Consider the following 18,731-nt stretch of genomic DNA (forward strand, 5'->3'; position numbering starts at 1 on the left):
AACGGAATTTAGACTAACCTCCAAAACGTGTTGCATAATTTTTAGCAATTCTTTTATGACATCTAGTGGATGTTCTTGGTGCACTAGGTGCTAATAGTAATACTGTATTTAATCTTGTATAGCTGCAACTTTCAGAGGACCAACTTGAATTTCTGTGAAAATGCTTGCAAGGAGTACAAATAGCTATGCTAAATGTGCCCAACATGAAATAATGAAAATAATCTGTCAGACAGAGGAGACCTAATGGATCACCATGAATATCGATAGCATATTGGCTGCTACACTGCTTAACATTGTTTTCACCTGGAAATTCATCAGGTCATGATGCTAGGAAGGCAAATAGAAAATGAAAGATTTCTCTGGACAGAGGCCTGGGCTGGTGGGATTGGGATGTTGAGGTTTGTAATACAAAACAGTTGTTTTACAATTTCAGAATGTTAATGGGGTCTTGGAAGAATATTTTCTTGGAAGAATATGCGCATGAGGCGTGTGCCATTTCCACCAAAAACCTTTTTTTTTTTTTTTTACATTTATTTTTTCCATGTTGAATTTCAGTGCAGAAATATGACAAAGGTCGCATAAACATTGATTTTAAAATATTTGGTGAGTGTAAAGTTCTGTTTCAGACATTGAAACTTGGGTCAGATTCAGATGACATATTTGAACTGGATTTACATATATAGTGCCATACACAAAAGTGGTCTAAATCAGTTCTGAAATGTTCTAGTTCCATGTGGTCTCCCTTCTGTAAAAGGCCTGGATTTGTGTCACATATGAGTTAAAACAAAAAAGAAAAATGGAATCAATCTAAAATATGAATATATCCGTTACATTCATTGATTTAGTGTTTCCAGTCTTCCCATGGAGACTATAGTGTTACTTGAAATCCATTACCAAAACATGAAATAACTTAAACCCTTTATTTTTCTGTTTAGCCAAGAGCATTTCAGGTGATAGGGATCCAATTTTGTTTTTTCTTTCTCTCTTATAACAAAGGGAAATATTAATGGAGCACTGTGATATTTAACATGGCACAAAATAAAACCACAGTATTAGAATTCTATGGCACAGCTACAGTATTATGATAATTTTATATTGTAATATCACTGGTAATTCCTATTCCTGTTCTTTGGAAGGCCATTAGGAGAACACACTTTTGGAATTCTTCCATAGGTTATTTTGAAGAGATGAATCTGCCACTTGTTTTGTTAAACTGCAACTAATGCTTGAGAAAATAGGGTTTATTTAGGTGTTTTTATGTTTTTAAAGTGATCCACGTGCCTACACAATGCTTTAATGTTATTACCTAACTGAAGATTGGGTAGTATGACAAATCATTTAAAATCAGGGCCATCCATTTTCAGAAAACATCAGTTAAATTTTATGAATAAAAAGCAGGCCAAAACATTATGAGGTGTATATTAGATGTATAATTATAGTGCTGTAGTGCTTACTATTTAAATTTAGCTTGCCATTTTAGATATTTATTATTTTGCAAAAGCTTCTTCTACACTATGCAACCCATTTTAAGGTGGTATGGCTTTTAAATTAAGATAACACATTTTGTGGAATATAGAGGAGGAGATGATTTCTTATGGCAACTAAGAATAAGGTGCAAAGTGCATTTGTTGCACCGGGGCTTATAGAGATACGTTTTCTCTCATCTCACTATGTACGTGTACACAGTTACTGATGACAATAAAGTGAGCTTGACCTTGATTTGAATCCAAACCCCAAACCCTCAACTTGAACTTCAATAATGTATGGATGAATTTGATTGTAATCATTTTTTATTTGTTTCTTTTGTACCCAGAGTCCTGTGTTTCCTTTTTAAAGAAAGCATTTCTACCAGATACATTTATATTTTCTTAAGAGCCATTTAAAGAAATACTTAGAAAAAATGGTGTACTTTGTACTCAAAAAAAAAAAAAAAATTCTGGTTTCTTGGAAATAGCTGTCTGTCCATTTACTGAAACCACTTCGGTTTTTACGAATACATATGCCCAGAATTGAAAATTTGTTTTTTATTTTCACAAAAAGTTAGATGATAAAATTAGCTTAAGAGTGTTCGATAATGAATAGTAGCCCCAGCATATTGTTTATTTCCAAGATATCTTTTAAAGACTGCTTAATGCACAAAAGGCACTGATTTCCTGTCAGGCTTCCGTGTGCCTGCCTTTATCTTTTGATGCAGTCATATCAGTTTTCTTTACTTTAGAAACCTGGGTAGCTGCCTTTCTTGGTATAAGCTGTTGTTCCAGCAGTTTCTTTAGTTTGTTGTTCTCTTTTTTAAAGAACTTGTATGCTTTTTCCTTCCTTCCGTCCAAATTAATTTCCTCCTCTAAAATTGGCAGAATTCTGTTACACTTCTTACCACCCTTTGTATTCCAGGGACTTATTTTTATTTTATTAAACAGAAATAAAGTGCTGGAGTGGGAGTTCATGATCTGACAATATAGCAGATTATATGTAACCCAATTTATGAAGCAGCTGTTGTGCAGAATAGGCTGTCCCTGTTAAGAGCAAACACGAGTTCTAATTTTGCAAATGTTCTTTTTTGTTTAATTGAGCTTTAAGCTTCTCCAAGAACTGGCATTTGGTGCATGGGTCAGGATTATGCTTTTCTGTAAAACCTCTCTTTGGTTTTTGTCAAAAACTATTGACTAAAGTTATATTTATTAGTGTATGTGCTCAATAAGCCAGGTCATACATTAATTTCTTATGGCTTTAGGGCCCTGTTGACCTCTAGAGCATAATTGAAAGACACCCTTCAGCTTACCTTACCTGAGATAGAATAACACAAATATCTTAAGGAGCCACAAAACTGTTGGCCAATGTGTCAGACAGCATCATAAGCAGAAGTGTTATGAATGGAAGGGGCTGTCGTTGCTGCTAAAGAATAGACCCAACCAGTTCCTTCGAGGTTGCAAGAAAATAAGGTTAACTTCTATAAATATGGTGAGCTTTTGGATCCTCCATATTACTAGTGATTTAATTTGGAGTTTCCCACATAATTCTCATAGCCTCACTGTGTACAACATACCTAAAGAGATCCATGTGGTGAACTATGCGTTTTTATTTGTTTTGATTATATTTGTGTGTGGCATATAAAAATTCACATCCATTTAAAGTAGTAATTGGTGTTCAGGTACTTCTGTCAGTTGAAGGTTATGGATTCATGTCACCATGCTCCTATAGTTGAAAGGCAGTAGAGAGCCCATATAGAAATTGTTAAAGGGCTTTTTTCAGTTTGTAAAAGAAAAGACTGGCACTCTTTTGAAATAAGCCTCCCTATGTAACCAATGACAATAGAATAAGTCCAGCCGAAAATATAAATACACTGTGCCTGGAAGTGATATGTGAAGGTAAGACATTGACTTGGAAATTCCTGCAGTGGTGTATAGCTTATCCATAGTAATGTGGAACTATTGGGGAAACGACAGATGTTTTCAGTTCAGTTTTGAATGTTTAAATGATGGTGCTTATTTGAACATTTATAAAATGTAAATATGACTGAGGTAATCTCACATTGTACTATGGTGGAGTACTTTGTTTGTGTATTTCATAACAAGTTCTTCCCTGAAATATGAAAACTACAGTGAATTGAAAATAAAAATGATATGTAAAAAAACTTGCAATATACATTTATCAAAATCTCTAAAGTCTGGGTATGACATTAATCTGTACCCAGCCCTGCAAGCAGGGTCCTCCAGCTTACAGGGAAAACTTGGGGTTTGGTGGCAGGATTGGCATTCCAGCCACCGTAAAAAACCTCACACTGTTACGGTGTGGTGCTGAGGTGTCCCAATCCAGGTGGTCTGCTGTGAGGGGGGTGCAGCAATGTGCTATCAGCGCATGCTCTCAACCTCTCTAAAGATATGCAAACAATATCAGTTACCATCACTTCTTTTTGCACAACAAAACACTGTTCTCCAGTCACTTTTACACAAGAGAGAAGCGTTCAATGCACCATCTTAAACTTTTGGAAGCATTGCATTTTGCTTTGTAAATGTTTAACATCTCTCATTTATATTTTGTTTGATACAGTATTATTCTGGCATTTTTGATACAGATTTATTTATTTATTTATTTTATATGAAGTGTTTTTGATGGCCGTAATATTGCAGTCCTGTTTTGATAAAAATATGCCAATGCATTTTCTAGAAGTCTGTTTTATATTTCAGTTAAGCTTTGCTTTAAATATCAGTTCACAGCTACATGACATTGACTTTTGCTTTGCTGCCCTATTTGTAATTTTATTCATTGTTGTGTTTTTGTTTTACAAATTATCTAGATGTTTTAGTGCTTAATGCTAAGAATGCACCAACATGTACAGTAAATCCTGGTAATTGGACCTTTCCTGTGTCTTATCTACCATTTATGACAAGGATATCATTGTTTATTTCCTTTTTTTATTATGTTTATACCAAAAACAAAAATAACTTTCTATATTCACAGACTACTTAAGTAAAGTTTTTCTTTCGATATTTTTCTTTTCTTGGTTAAACAAAACACAAAATAATAGACACAACAAATCATTTTCGTTCCTTCTTAGTTGTTGTAACAGAAACATGGTATTGCCATGAATAGACACAACTTTTAAAAAGGTTGTGCCACTTTAGAAATAAGCTATTATTTTGAATCTTAAAATTAATACAGGCACAACTTTCTGACAGATAAGCATGAGTGAAAGAGAGGCTTAAATTAAAATACTTTTGCTTTGTCACTGGAAATAATGTCCTGTTTTATTAGTCTTGTGGATATCTGTACTGAGCAAGCATTCACTGTTCCCACTGGTCCATGAATTTAAAATATTTTGGGACTAATTTTATTGTGGAACCAGTTTTATTTTGTTCTTGCACACTTTTCATTTTGTGGGTACTATACCTTGTGAATTACAGTTTTAAGTTGGAAAACCTGTTCCTGTCCTTTGAGTCTACCAATGTTGCCAAAATTAAAATAGTGAAATTGTAAAGGAGCAGAGTAAATACTAGCTTATGTGCTGTTTTAACATATTTCAGATGGCAGTGGCAGTTAGTGTTAAGAGTAAAATTTGAGAGAATGCAAGCAGAGCTAGAGCTAATAAATCACTGCAGTGTGTATCACCTGATTCTGCCCCAAACCCTAGGTCATTGTTATGAAACCAGAAGGTAAATGACTTTTCTGGAATAGCAAAAATTGATGGGCTGCTGGGAATAACAGAAAGTTATCATAATATTAGGTCCATGTTTGTACAGCTTTTAAGTAGAAATATCAGTTTAATTGCAAGTGTTTAAAATGAATGGCAATCTAACAGGTACTGTGTGTGTGTGTATATGTGTGTTTGTTTTTTTTTTTTTAATTAAAAAGAAAAAACACCCCAAATTCTTCCTGTGGTTTGGTGTGGAGCAGTATTACTTTTCTCCAATTACAGTTGACCAAAAAAAACCCCACATAATTCAGTATATGGCAATGATCTGACATGTATTAAATTTTGTATATTATACATCATAATATATTTGTGTGGCACATTTACCATGCTCAAAGTGCTTCACAGAAATTCAGAAACAACAACAGTACAAGATTGGATACAAATAATATCTGCATCAATGCAGGAAATCTAAACCACTGAAACAGAATAATCATTAAACCAGAGTAAAATACAAAAATCAGAATACTACAGGAAAGCCCTGAATAAGTAATATAATTTGTAGTACAAACACAAATCTTCCCAAGTATCTAGACAGTAGTGTTTAAAGAGAATGAATGGTCAGAATGTCAGGTTAAGTTAAATGCCTTCCTGTGCAAATGAGGTTTAAGTTGTTTTTTGAAAGAATAGTTTGAGTTGGCAGATTTTATTAATTTAGGGAGGTTGTTCCAAAGTCTGGGAGCCTTAGAGCTGAAGGTTCCGTTACCCTGTAGAACGCAGATTAGTTTGGGGGCTCAACTAGATTGCTGGACTCGGTGGACCTGAGTAGGCAAACAGGAGCATAGGGAAGTTACTGATGGTAGTCTGGTGCATGGCCATTTAAAACTTTATAGGTTATTAGTAGTAAGGCACAAGGAGCCAGTGAAGGCAGAACAGGATGAGTATATTCTTGCTGTTCCGGGCCTGCATAAGGACTCTTGCAACAGAGTTTTAAACCAAAAGGAGCTGCGATTAACAAATTAGAAGGGTCACCTGCCAGGGAGGGAGGGAGTAAAAATAGTCAATACAGAATGTAATAAAACCATAGACCAGTTTCTTAGCATTGGAACAGGAGAGGAATGAACAAACACAAAATGTGTGACAAAGTAAGCAAGTTTCTGAATGTCTGACGTGCTATATTCCAAATCGTAACCTTAGATCCTCAAATGAGTGTCTCCTTACAATTCCAAAAGTTAAACTTAAAAGAAGTGGTGAGGCGGCCTTCTGCTGTTATGCACCTAAAATCTGAAATAGCCTGCCATTAGGAATTCGCCAGGCTAATACAGTAGAGCACTTTAAAACACTGCTGAAAACACATTACTTTAACATGGCCTTTTTATAACTTCACTTTAACTTACTCCTGATACTATGTATGTTCAATTCATCATAATAACTATTCATAGTGGCTCTAAAATCCGTACTGACTCCTGCTCTCTCTTCCGTTTCTTTTTCCGTTTTTTTTGTGGTGGCGGCCTGTGCCACCACCACCTACTCAAAGCATCATGATGCTCCAACATTGATGGACTAAAAGCCAGAAGTCTACGTGACCATCATCATCAAGTCCTTCTGTGAGAACCCTAAATACAAAGAGGACTGTTTCACTTATGTTAGGTAGAATGCCCAGAGGGGACTGGGCAGTCTCATGGTCTGGAATCCCTACAGATTTTATTTTTTTCTCTAGCCATCTGGAGTTTTTTTTTTTTTTTTTTCTGTCCACCCTGGCCATCGGACCTTACTCTTATTCTGTGTTAATTAATGTTGACTTATTTTATTTTCTGTGTCTTTTATTCTTCTATTCTTCATTATGTAAAGCACTTTGAGCTACATTTTTTGTATGAAAATGTGCTATATAAATAAATGTTGTTGTTTTTTAATTTGATGAATGCGGCTAGAAAAAGAAAAGGATGAATCAATACACCAGGATCCTAGCAGAAGAAGAACATTTGAAAACATTATCAACAAGGGTAATTGAGAAAGAGCAAATGTTCTTAAGTTGAGCTTTAGTGTCAATTAGCATGCCCAGCTCAATTTGCATGACATTGGTTTTGTTACATTTAATTTTAAAAGGTTAGAGAGGTTTTCAAAGAAGCAAATTGTGAGCTGATAAAACTCTGAACTTTCAGTTTTAAGACTACAATAGATTCAAGTATCATACGCATATAAATAAATGATATCCTATTCCAAAGCTATATAATATGAATAATATAGCCAAGGGGATGCACGTAGATACAGAAGACCAGAGGGTCGATGACAGAGCCTTGCGGAACACCTTGTGTGACCAGCACTGAACTGGACCTCCTACTAAAAGTAGAATTCTTTATTGTCATTATGCATACACATAACAAAATTTTTTGTTGGTAGGACTCCGCTTCAAGGCAGAATACTTAAAATGCACAATATACTATAAATAATAAAATAAACATAATAAGTATAAAAGACAGCAGCAATAAAACATCAAGTCCAGACTTTTCCTGAGGTAGTACGCCTGCAGAGACCAGTGATCTGTGTGCGTGGGTCTGCAGGGGAGGATTACGAGGGAAAGTGTGTGTGAACCTGCCAGGGACGCCCGGAGTGCTTCCGGGGCAAAGGGCAGTACTTCCACCACACCAGGAAGTGCTGCCGGAAGATCGTCACCAGCCACCTGGATCACATCCTGGCGGGAATAAAAGGTGCCGCCTCCCAGCAATCTGGGAGCTAGAGTCGGGAGAGGGAGCAGGACGAGGAGATTGGTGACCAAGGACTGAGAGTAAGAAGGATTATTGGGTGATTATTGTTGTATGCATTGTGTGGTGTTTCGGGACTGTGTTTATTTGTGAATGAATAAAAGTGTTACTTTTATAAAGATGTGGTCTCCGACTGGTGGTGTCTGGACAAGTCTCACAATGTCTACAGGGGGGCAGGTTAGGGGTAGATGTATGTGTGTGTATAAGCAGGGGCAGATGGACTTCACAGCTCTGGGGAAAAAGCTGTCTTTCAGTCTGCTGCTGCGTGTTTTAATGTTTCTGTGCCGCTTTCCCGAAGGCAGTGGTACAAACAGTCCATTTCCCGTATGGGTGAGATCCGCAGCTATACATTTGGCTCTCTTCTGCACCCTTCCAGCATATAAAGTCCAGGTCTAGGAGAGGACTTCCTACGATCTCCTGTACTGTTCTCGCCACCCATGCCAAGTCCTTCCTATCCTGTGCTGTGCAGCCGCTGTACCACACTGTAATACTGTGACAGAGAATGCTTTCTATAGCAGATCTGTAGAAGTTTGTGAGCAGCCGAAAGGAGAATCCAGCATGTTCCATCTTCCTGAGGAAGAAGAGTCTTTGTTGGGCCTTCTTTATCAGGTAAGATGTGTTCAAAGACCAGGTCGGATCTGTTGTAATGTTAATACCCAAGAACTTGATATTGTTCACACTAGGCTTGGGCGGTAAAACGGTAATATGGTATCCCGCGGGATCTAAAAATAGCAACGGTGTCCGTTTCAATACCGTTATACCGTCATAAAAACAATGCACTTATATAGGAGACAAGGATTAAATATTAAATATAATTTATTTAATGCCTAAAAATGCGTATGCGATGCGTGGTTGTCATCACGTGACAGCGTGGAGGAGAGAGAGGTGGGGAAAGATGGCGAGTCGCGCACCAAATGACCTGGTCTCGAAAAAGAACACAACTTCTGCAGTTTGGCAGTATTTCGGGTTTCGCCGAACGAGAAGGAGAGGCGGTAAATACGGACGAGGCAATTTGCAAATTGTGCAACAAAAAGGTGACCGCGAGAGATGGAAATACCTCGAACCTAAGGTAGCATATACGAAACCACCATCCACTCACTGCTGCGAGGATGGACCCGAGTTCACTCAGTGGAACAGTTTCAACTCCTCCCAATGCAGGACCAACAACATTTAGGTCCACCGCCAGTTCGCAGCCGACGATAATGGGGGGCCTTCGGGAAAGCAACAAAGTACAAAAGGGACAGTGTCCGTTAGAAAACCTGTACTGATGCAGTGACAAAATACTTGGCGAAGGAAATGGTCTCTTTCCACACAGTGGAAAAAAAGTCCTTACGGACATGGTAAAGGTCCTAGATGCCCAGTACGAGCTGCCTGGACGGAAATATTTCTCACAAACAGCCGTCCCAAATTTATATAGTAAAGTTAGAGACAATGTTCAAGTGCTGTCAGCGCACACAGTTATTCCTTAACAACTGACATGTGGTCGTCAGTTAACATGACACCATATATGTCTCTGACTGTCCATACTATTACACCTGACTGGAAACTTGAATCCAAATGCCTCCAAACTACGTATTTTCCTGAGAGTCATACAGCAGACAATCTTGCTGCTGCGCTCAGAGCTGCACTTCAGGAATGGCAACTTGACGAGAAAAAACTTAAAGCCATAACCACTGACAACGCTGCCAACATTCATGCCGCAATCAGGTCCCTGCATTGGCCGTGGCTATGCTGCTTCGGTCACAATCTAAACTTGGCTGTCACAAATGGATTGCATGACCAGAGGCAAAAAACCGAGCGCGCCCTCGGACTATGCCGTAATATTGTCGGGCCTTTTCACACAGCTGGCAACGTAAGCATGAATTCCACAAGAAGCAAGTGGACTTGGGACTCCCAAAACATAGTCTCATAATGGTAAGCATAAAACGTGCAGAGAGTTCCTCAGGGGCTCAAATATAAAAAAGGGATATATATATATATATATATATATTATATATATATATATATATATATATATATATATATATATATATATATATATATATATATATATATATATATATATATTATATTATATTATATTATATTATATTATATTATATAAATATATATATATATATATGCTTTGCATCACATAAATTATATTGAAAAGTAGGCTATATTAAAATAGAAAACCATTTTTAAATTGTCATTTTTCCTGTATTTTTTATCAAGTAAATGCAGGCTTGATGCATATGGGACTTATTTAGCCTAAAATAAATGTGCATGCAAATTTGACCAAGTGGAATAATATACGTTAATGGACTTATTTATTTATGCATTCATTCGTTTATTTAGGCCTATTTATTCATTCGTTCGCTTATTAACGAATGAATTGTCCTAAATAAAGCAATTTCGCTTATTTATGCCTATTTATTCATTCATTCGCTTATTTATGACTATTTATTCATTCATTCGCTTATTTATGCCTATTTATTCATTCATTTGTTTATGCCTATTTATTCATTCATTTGTTTATTTAGGCCTATTCATTCATTTAATCATTTATTCATCATTCATTAATTAATTCATCCATCCATCCGTCGGCAGGACTGCGCAACTCGCTGGGGCTCCAAACTGGCAATGGTGCAGCGAATCCTCGAGCAGGCCCAAGCGATCAGACACGTCCTGTCTGATGACAGAAGGAGCAGCCTGTCCCTGACCTGGCAGGACATGGACGTCTTGAAAGCTGTTCACGAAGCACTGAAACCAGTCGGTGACTTCACTGATATTTTGTCAGGAGAAAATTATGTGACCAGTTCCTGTATCCTCCCCATACTACAGCTCTGCAGGGACAATGTGTTGGCTGCATCAGAAAATGACCCCAGCTAACAAAGTCAATCAAAACTGGAATTCTAACAAAGCTGGAGGCCAAGTATGAATCCAATTCAGTGCGCAAAATATTGCGAAAATGCACTTTCCTCGACCCTCGCTACCGTGGAGGATATGAGACGGATGACAACGCATTGGCTGAGACCAAGGCTGAATTACAGGCTGAGATCGTGAGCTTAGAGGCAGCAGGTCCAGTGGCCATCAGAGTGGAAGAGGGAGAGGAGCAACCTGCACCCTCACGAAAAAGAGGACTTTGGGAGTATGCTGCAAAAAATCTGATGCAATGGCAGGTCCGCGCGGCACCGTAGAGGACCGAGTCGGAGCTGAAATAACAGCCTACTGTTTGGAGCCAGTTACTCAAGGAGACAAGGACCCACTTCTCTGGTGGAAAAATGCAGCCGGGCGTTTTCCCCAGATGTCACGAGTGGCACGAAAGTACCTCGCCTGTGCCACAAGCACACCATCGAGCGGTTTTCAGCACCGCAGGTAAAGTTGTTGGTCCACAACGTGTCCCTGTTAAAGCCGGACAAAGTAAACATGCTGGTTTTTCTAGCGAGAAATCTTGAATAGATTGATGCCACTTGCCATTCGTTCCTTTTCGCACTGTGTTTATTTTTATTTAATTGATTCAGGTATTTTTATTTGGTTTACGTTAAAAACGATATTGGAAAGAAGACGTTTTTGTTTAGGACTATTGCTTTGCAATACTTTTTATAATATGGATGATGTTTATGTTAATTCAACTCTGGTTGACTGTTGTGGGTCTAGTTGCACTTTTTTATAAGCTGCTCATCTTTGTTATTAAAAGTTGTACAGGCGGTGTGATTTAGTTTAATTGATTTGTGTGCGCGTCTCCGGAAAACTGTTCTGGATGTTTATGTTAATTTAATTCTGTTTGACTGTTGTATTTGCACTTTTTTATAAACTGCTATTTGTTGCTAATAAAAGTTGTTAATATTGTTCTGCATGTTATTTTGTTATTGTTTCAGTATTAGTGTTTGATATTCAGTTTCTGAACGGTTTAGGCACAAGCCAACAGTTTGGTGATGGTGTCTGAGCCTTACGTCACAATTTTTTTATTATTCACGGTAATACCGTATACCGAGGTAAAATAGGGAGGAGGTTTGACGGTATCAAAATTTGGATACCGCCCAACTCTAGTTCACACACGTTACAGCCTCCTCATGTATGAATATAGGAACCAGTCAGATAAGACTTAAACTGTTGTAGGGGAGTGCTAGAAATGCCCAGAATGTTTTCCATTCTATACAGTAGGATATCATGCTTGACAGTATCAAATGCTGCACTAAGGTCTAACAGAATTAATATGCTGGTCTTTCTATTAGGACTAAAAGCAGTAACTAAAACAATTAACAAAGAAAAAGTTGGCTCACAGGTTTATTTGCCTCATTCACTGATGATGGTGATGACTAGGAGCCATACTTCCTTCCCCAGCTTATCTCTTTCTGTATGCATTCTAGGCTAATATTGTTTACAGTTTAGTCAGATGTCTGTGTTGGATAGAGAGCATTTTGTTACTTGCCATAATTACAAAGCAGAAAATTGCAATACCTGTAATATAATTTTTCAACTTTTAAAACATAATGAAGATAAAGCATTTTTAGTAGGTATCCAGCAGTTTTTTAGAAGCTAAATCAAAAGAAAAAAATTGCTTATACTGGGCAAAGGAATAGTATTTTAAAAATAAACCATTTTCTATATATCCCAATAGCATATTATAAAGGGTCATATCGAAGCTATATGTTACTCATTAAGCCAGTGTTCTACGGAGCTCTTAAGTGGAAACTGACTATTCACATCAAAGTAAATACTCATTTGTGCAGCATTAACATTTTTTATGTACTTTTTGTAGCTATAATATATACTTTATCTATACTAATAAAAGGCAAAGCCCTCACTCACTCACTGACTCACTCACTCACTGACTCATCACTAATTCTCCAACTTCCCGTGTGGGTGGAAGGCTGAAATTTGGCAGGTTCATTCCTTACAGCTTCCTTACAAAAGTTGGGCAGGTTTTATATCGAAATTCTACGCGTAATGGTCATAACTGGAAGCAGTTTTTCTCCATTTACTGTAATGGAGATGAGCTTCAACGCCGTGGGGGAGGAGTTTCGTGTGACATCATCACGCCTCCCACGTAATCACGCAGCACATAGAAAATCAGGAAGACCTCAAAAAAGCGCTGAAGAAAACATATAATTGAGAAGGCAGCGAAACAATAAGAAGCGAGCGAGTGACATATACAACCATATTGATGAGTTCTGCTACTTCGGAAACAAAGCACGATGTAAACCTGCACTTTAAATTAAGTTTATAGACAGGCTGCCGCTGGCGTTTGTAATTTAGTGCCTGCCCATATAAGGCCGTCCGTCAGCGGCAATCCAATAGCAAACTCCCACTAAATATTCACGGGTTAAGGACTGTGCTTATGCAGAGGAAGATGAGATGGTCAGCGTGGTGTTTGGCACAAACTCAGCGAAACTGCGAGAGAAAGTTTTAAGTGCCAGGACTAAGGTAACATTAAATAAAGCTATGGACATAGCAGGAGATGGCACCAGCACAGCTGGGAACCTTCGATGCATGTACACCGAGTGGCTCACGTGAACTGACGCAGTGCACAGATAAAAAGCAACAGTTCCAAAGAGCGCTGAACAAAACCTAATTACACAATTGAAAAGGCAGCAAAAATATGAAGCGTCTGATAAGCATATTCATAAATGCAGCTACTGTGGAAACAAAGCACACGGTGGAAAAAGTCAATGTCCCATTAAAGGAAGACAGTGTAAAAAAAACCCGTGCATGCAGTGTGTCAGGTCTCAGATAAAGAAGAAGACGAGCTGTTTATTGATGCAGTAAGAAACGAATCGATGAATGAAACCTGTCATCTTTACAACGATTGACAAACACGGAATGTAACTTGAACACAACACATCCTACAAATCGAACCTGATTGAAAGAAATAATGATAATCAAATCCTTGATGACAGCAACACTCAGTAACACTCACAAAACAAATACTGTATATTGAAAGTCATGTTACGTTATTTTTAAAATGTTCCCTTTTCTTTTCTACCTTTTTAACACACTACTTCTCCTGCATGACATGCGGGTATATATATATATATATATATATATATATATATATATATATATATATATATATATATATATATATATATATATATATATATATATATATATATATATATATATATATATGTATATATATATATATATATATATATATATATATATATATATATATATATATATATATATATATATATCCGCTCTACATACTCGAATAATGGATACTTTATTCGCCATCAATGATTGTTTTGGTAAAGCCATACTCAGTGTATTCATTAGATGAACGGTAAAGAAGTAAGAGCGAGGGGAGGATGACTCATTGAGGCATGCAGGCTGTAGTCTTGGCGTCAACTCTATCTGAATTGCGATCACATTTGAAAAATATATCTTTTCAAGTTCTATTTAGTCCATATGTGTCAAACTCAAGGGCATGGGCCACATCCGCCCGGCGTAATTATATCCGCCCGAGATCATTTTATATACTGTATTATTGTTATTAAAGCCCGGATATATGAAGCGCTGGTAACACAATAAACTACAGATCCCATAATGCAGTGCTTCAGCTGCCTTGCCGAACACTTACCGCTTACTAGAGTTATTGCGCACTGAGTTTGCACGGCGCTTTGGTGACTTTGAAGAACAAAAAAAGTCTGTCTACATGCGGCTCGAACCTTGTGCATGTTTGGTAGCACATATCTGTGTGAGAAGCTCTTCTCAGTGATAAAGACTAACAAAACAGCACACAGGAGTCGCCTCACTGATGAGCACCTGCAATCCATCCTGAGAATCTCCACAACACAGAACCTCACACCAAACAGAAACGAACTTGTGGCCAAAAAGATGCCAGGCGTCCAGCTCTAAAATGACATATGAGCAAAGACAACTGAATGATTTGATTTGTTATTGCACGTAAGAGCGGGAGTCAACCGTTTTAACAAACAGCGTATTGCACTGATACGAAATAGCTGTGTGTGTATATATGTAGATATGTATGTATATGTATATATATGCTTATATATGTGTGTGTGTATGTATGTATGTGTGTGTATATATGTGTGTGTATATATGTAGATATATATATGTATGTATATATGTGTATATGTATAGATATGTATATATATATGTATAGATATGTGTGTATATATATATATATATATATATATATATGTTTATGTGTGTGTGTGTAAATATATATATATATATGTATGTTTATGTGTGTGTGTGTAAATATATATATATATGACAACAACACTCACAACAGTGACAAAACAATTACATTGACAATCAGGTTACGTTATTTTCAAAATGTTTCCTTTTCTTTTCATTGCTTCTTTAACACACTACTTCTCGCCAGAAGTCGGGTATTTTGCTATACTATATAAAAGAAAAAGGCAACTTTCCTTTCTTTACACCTTTTTTCCTTTTATCCCAAACCAAAGCCTTTCTCTCTTAACACTGCAGAGGACACAAAACTAATTTTCTTTAAATGCCGGTAAGGCACATTACCAGAGGCACAAATTTGAATGTTCACATAGAAAATGTAATTTCAATGTACCTGTACTTCTTAAAACGTTACTGTTTTACTGTTTAATAACTTATAGACTATAATTTATTATTTTTCCCTTGCACTCAGTGACCAAACCTATACACACACATATAGACACATACAAACATACACACAAGTATATGTATGTGTATATATATATATACACACACACACACACACACACACACACATACATACACACATGTATATAATTTGTGTGTGTGTATGTATGTATGTGTGTGTATATATGATATAGATAGGTATGTATGTGCGAGTGTGTGTATATGTAGATATGAAGATATATGTATATATGTATGTATGTGTGTGTGTGTGTGTGTGTGTGTGTGTGTGTGTGTGTGTGTGTGTATATATATGACAGCAGCAATCCAAGCTGTGAGAAAACAGTAAAAAGAAGGCGTGTCAGACGTCGTGGTACATTTTCTGATGCAGCTACCGAAAACAACTTCGTGATGCTGCCGCCAAATACACAAAACAATTACTTTGACAATCATGTTACATTATTTTTAAAATGTTTCCTTTTCTTTCTCTTTCCTTCTTTAACACACTACTTCTCCGCTGCGAAGCGCGGGTATTCTGCTAGTATTGTATAATTGCATTCTTTTAAAATTTTGGCAGAATTAAAATAAAGAATTTTACAGTAGTCTCTGTGAATATCAATAGACATGAACTTGATTCAGAAGTTGCATTTTGAAATAGTTAAATCAGATTGTAAACTACCAGGTTGCCTGTTCAATTCTCACTTTGTATTACTCTAAGATTATTAACTTGCTTATTCTCATAACTGTAAAAATAATAATCTGGAAACAGTTGTGTCATATCCTGATATTAAGGTTTCTTAGTTAATGAAGTGAGCTAAATTTGTGATGTTTCATGTTTATTTTATTTTAACTGCATATAAGCCTGACTGTGCATTAAAGCTGTCATTTGTTTCCTGCACTTGACTTGTAGTATATTAAATAAAGAGGAAAGGGAAATTAAATAAGGTTGGAAACTACCACTAGAGGTGAACTTCTGATTTATATCACTGGATCACGTTGAAGTTCAATAAAATTTGGGAAACATTTGAAATTTTGTTGCATGTGTGAGTCTTAGTTTTTTCAGTGTAGGTTTACTTTGTGTGCATGTACTGTATTGTAAGTTTTGTTGGTCCAGTATTTTTGAAAATGAGAGACTTCAAAAAGGGCTTTATAGCCCTTATTATGTGTGCCATGATGAAGACTATACAGCTGAAATGTTTTATCTTTAAACTTATTTCCTTTTCAGCGTGGAAATAACCTTTTGCCTTTTTTTTTCTTTGTATATGCTTGCTGATGCAGCCCTATATTGACTCCATTAGTATATGACTATTGTAGAAATACATTCCTCTTATGTTCTTAAAAAAAAAAAAAATCTTTTAAGCAATGCTTAATTGGTTTTATATATTCTTCTATTGTCATCACTAGGTTATGATATATTTTTCACTTCATTTATTGTTTTTTATCTGTCTTCTAACAATTTCTATAATCTTTTCCCAAACTGTAGTTGTTCCCGTTTACGGAGGATTCAGTCAATCCTGTGCAGTGAAAACAAGACAAAGCCAGATGGTATCCTCTGCATTCTTGGTAAGCTGAGAGATAGCTCAACTAATCTTTAATTTACTTGCCAAATCTTTTTTTTCCCATTAAAAGATTATTTCTTTATAACTAATGTAAGTAGTTTTGTGATCTGTAAGTAAAAGTGTAAATTGCTGTTTTTTTAGATCTCTGTAACAACATAGCTTTGCTCCAAACAAAATGACACTGTACAGAATCTTAAAAAAAAAAAAAAGTTTAGTTATATTGAGAAAGTTGTGGCTACCTGTCATTTTCTTGGATCTGTTGGGTTATACAGTGATCCCCCGCTATATCGCGGTTCAGCTATCACGTCCCCGCTACATCGCGAATTTATTAATACTATTATTATTACTAGGGGGCTCCAACCCCTACTCGCTTTGCTTGCCCACCCCTTGATTTGATTTACCGTATTAACAATTTCAAGAGATTATTTTTATGGGAATTGTTACATATGCATTATTTTCATTTTTACTTAAAAATTTTAGTAAAAACATTGGGCATGGTTAAGTCTCTTTCTCACGGCACTTATAATGCTGCTCGCGTTGTGAAGGGGGGGTGGGTCTAAACGCACGCTAAAGAGATGCAATCGGTGTCTCTGCTGCTCGCTTTGTGAAAGGGGGGAGCTGAACGCACGCAAAGTAGAAGTGGACAGATCAGCTACTGGCACAAAGTGTTTTTAATAAGTTTACATGTGTTTAAAGTGTGTGGGGTGAGTATTTTAATGCTTAATCAATAAAAAAATGTTTATTTATATGGTCATTCTGTATCACAGATTTTCACCTATCACTGATGGGTCTGGAACATAACTTCCGCAATAGGCGGGGGATCACTGTGTTTATTTGCTCTATTTTTATAATGGAAAACATTGGGTGTGTTTGCTTTGTTTTTATATTTTGATGACTATTTTGTGTCATTTATAATGTTTGTTGCAAAAGTTACCTGTATTATTACAAACAGCAGGAGAATAAAAAACTGAGGCGCACAATTGTTGGTATAGTTGCTGTATTTGTCATAAAGAGGCCTTTTAGTGAGAAAAGCTTTTCTTGTTTTCAGCATCTGATGGCATTGTGACTTAATCCTTGAGACAGCCTGACCTGCTATTATTAAGCTTTCATAACGCATTAAACATAACCAGAGCTTAAACAGACACTCTACCTGCCTGCCTGCCTGCCTACCTACCTAAATACATTTTGTAGTCTTGGCGTTTTTCATTTTCATTTTTTAAATATTACATTTATAAACATTGTGGCCAGACAGAGGTTCACTGTATAAGTCTCCGAATAAAGACTACAAGGCCCAAAATAGATAAAAGTAGTTTATTATAAAATTAAAGTACATGTTTACCTATCCATGTCAGACCCTAACAATAACAAAAAGAGGGAAAATATCCTGATAACCCTTCATGGGCCTGCTTATGTAGATGCTCCTGTAAGTATTTCCTTGAGGTTCTTAATGCATTTACCTACTATCACCAACTCAAACTTGTATAAATATCTCTCTATCACAAGCTGTTCCTCCTGTTGCCATCTGTGACTAAAATGTTCACTGGCCTTCTGGACAACAGAGTCCTTTAAGCCTCATCTAGCAGTCGAAGTCAGGGATGGGTATCATTAATATTTTATCAATACCGTAACTGCTTATCGATACTGATACTTAGTGATACTGTTATCAACACTATTTTTCCATAGTGCGTTTCT

At 36.6% G+C, this 18,731-nt stretch overlaps 1 protein-coding gene across 1 annotated transcript in view; it reads left to right on the forward strand.

The window, feature by feature from the left end:
• dnaaf9 (dynein axonemal assembly factor 9) overlaps positions 1-18,731 on the forward strand; it is a 179,419-nt gene that overhangs the window by 4,703 nt on the left and 155,985 nt on the right. Inside the window, exon 2 of the mRNA XM_039751936.1 lies at positions 16,964-17,043. Coding sequence (XP_039607870.1) covers positions 16,964-17,043 — 80 coding nt within the window. The remainder of the gene's footprint in view (positions 1-16,963; positions 17,044-18,731) is intronic.

Source organism: Polypterus senegalus, chromosome 4 (assembly GCF_016835505.1).
Source record: "Polypterus senegalus isolate Bchr_013 chromosome 4, ASM1683550v1, whole genome shotgun sequence".
Lineage (NCBI taxonomy): Eukaryota > Metazoa > Chordata > Cladistia > Polypteriformes > Polypteridae > Polypterus > Polypterus senegalus.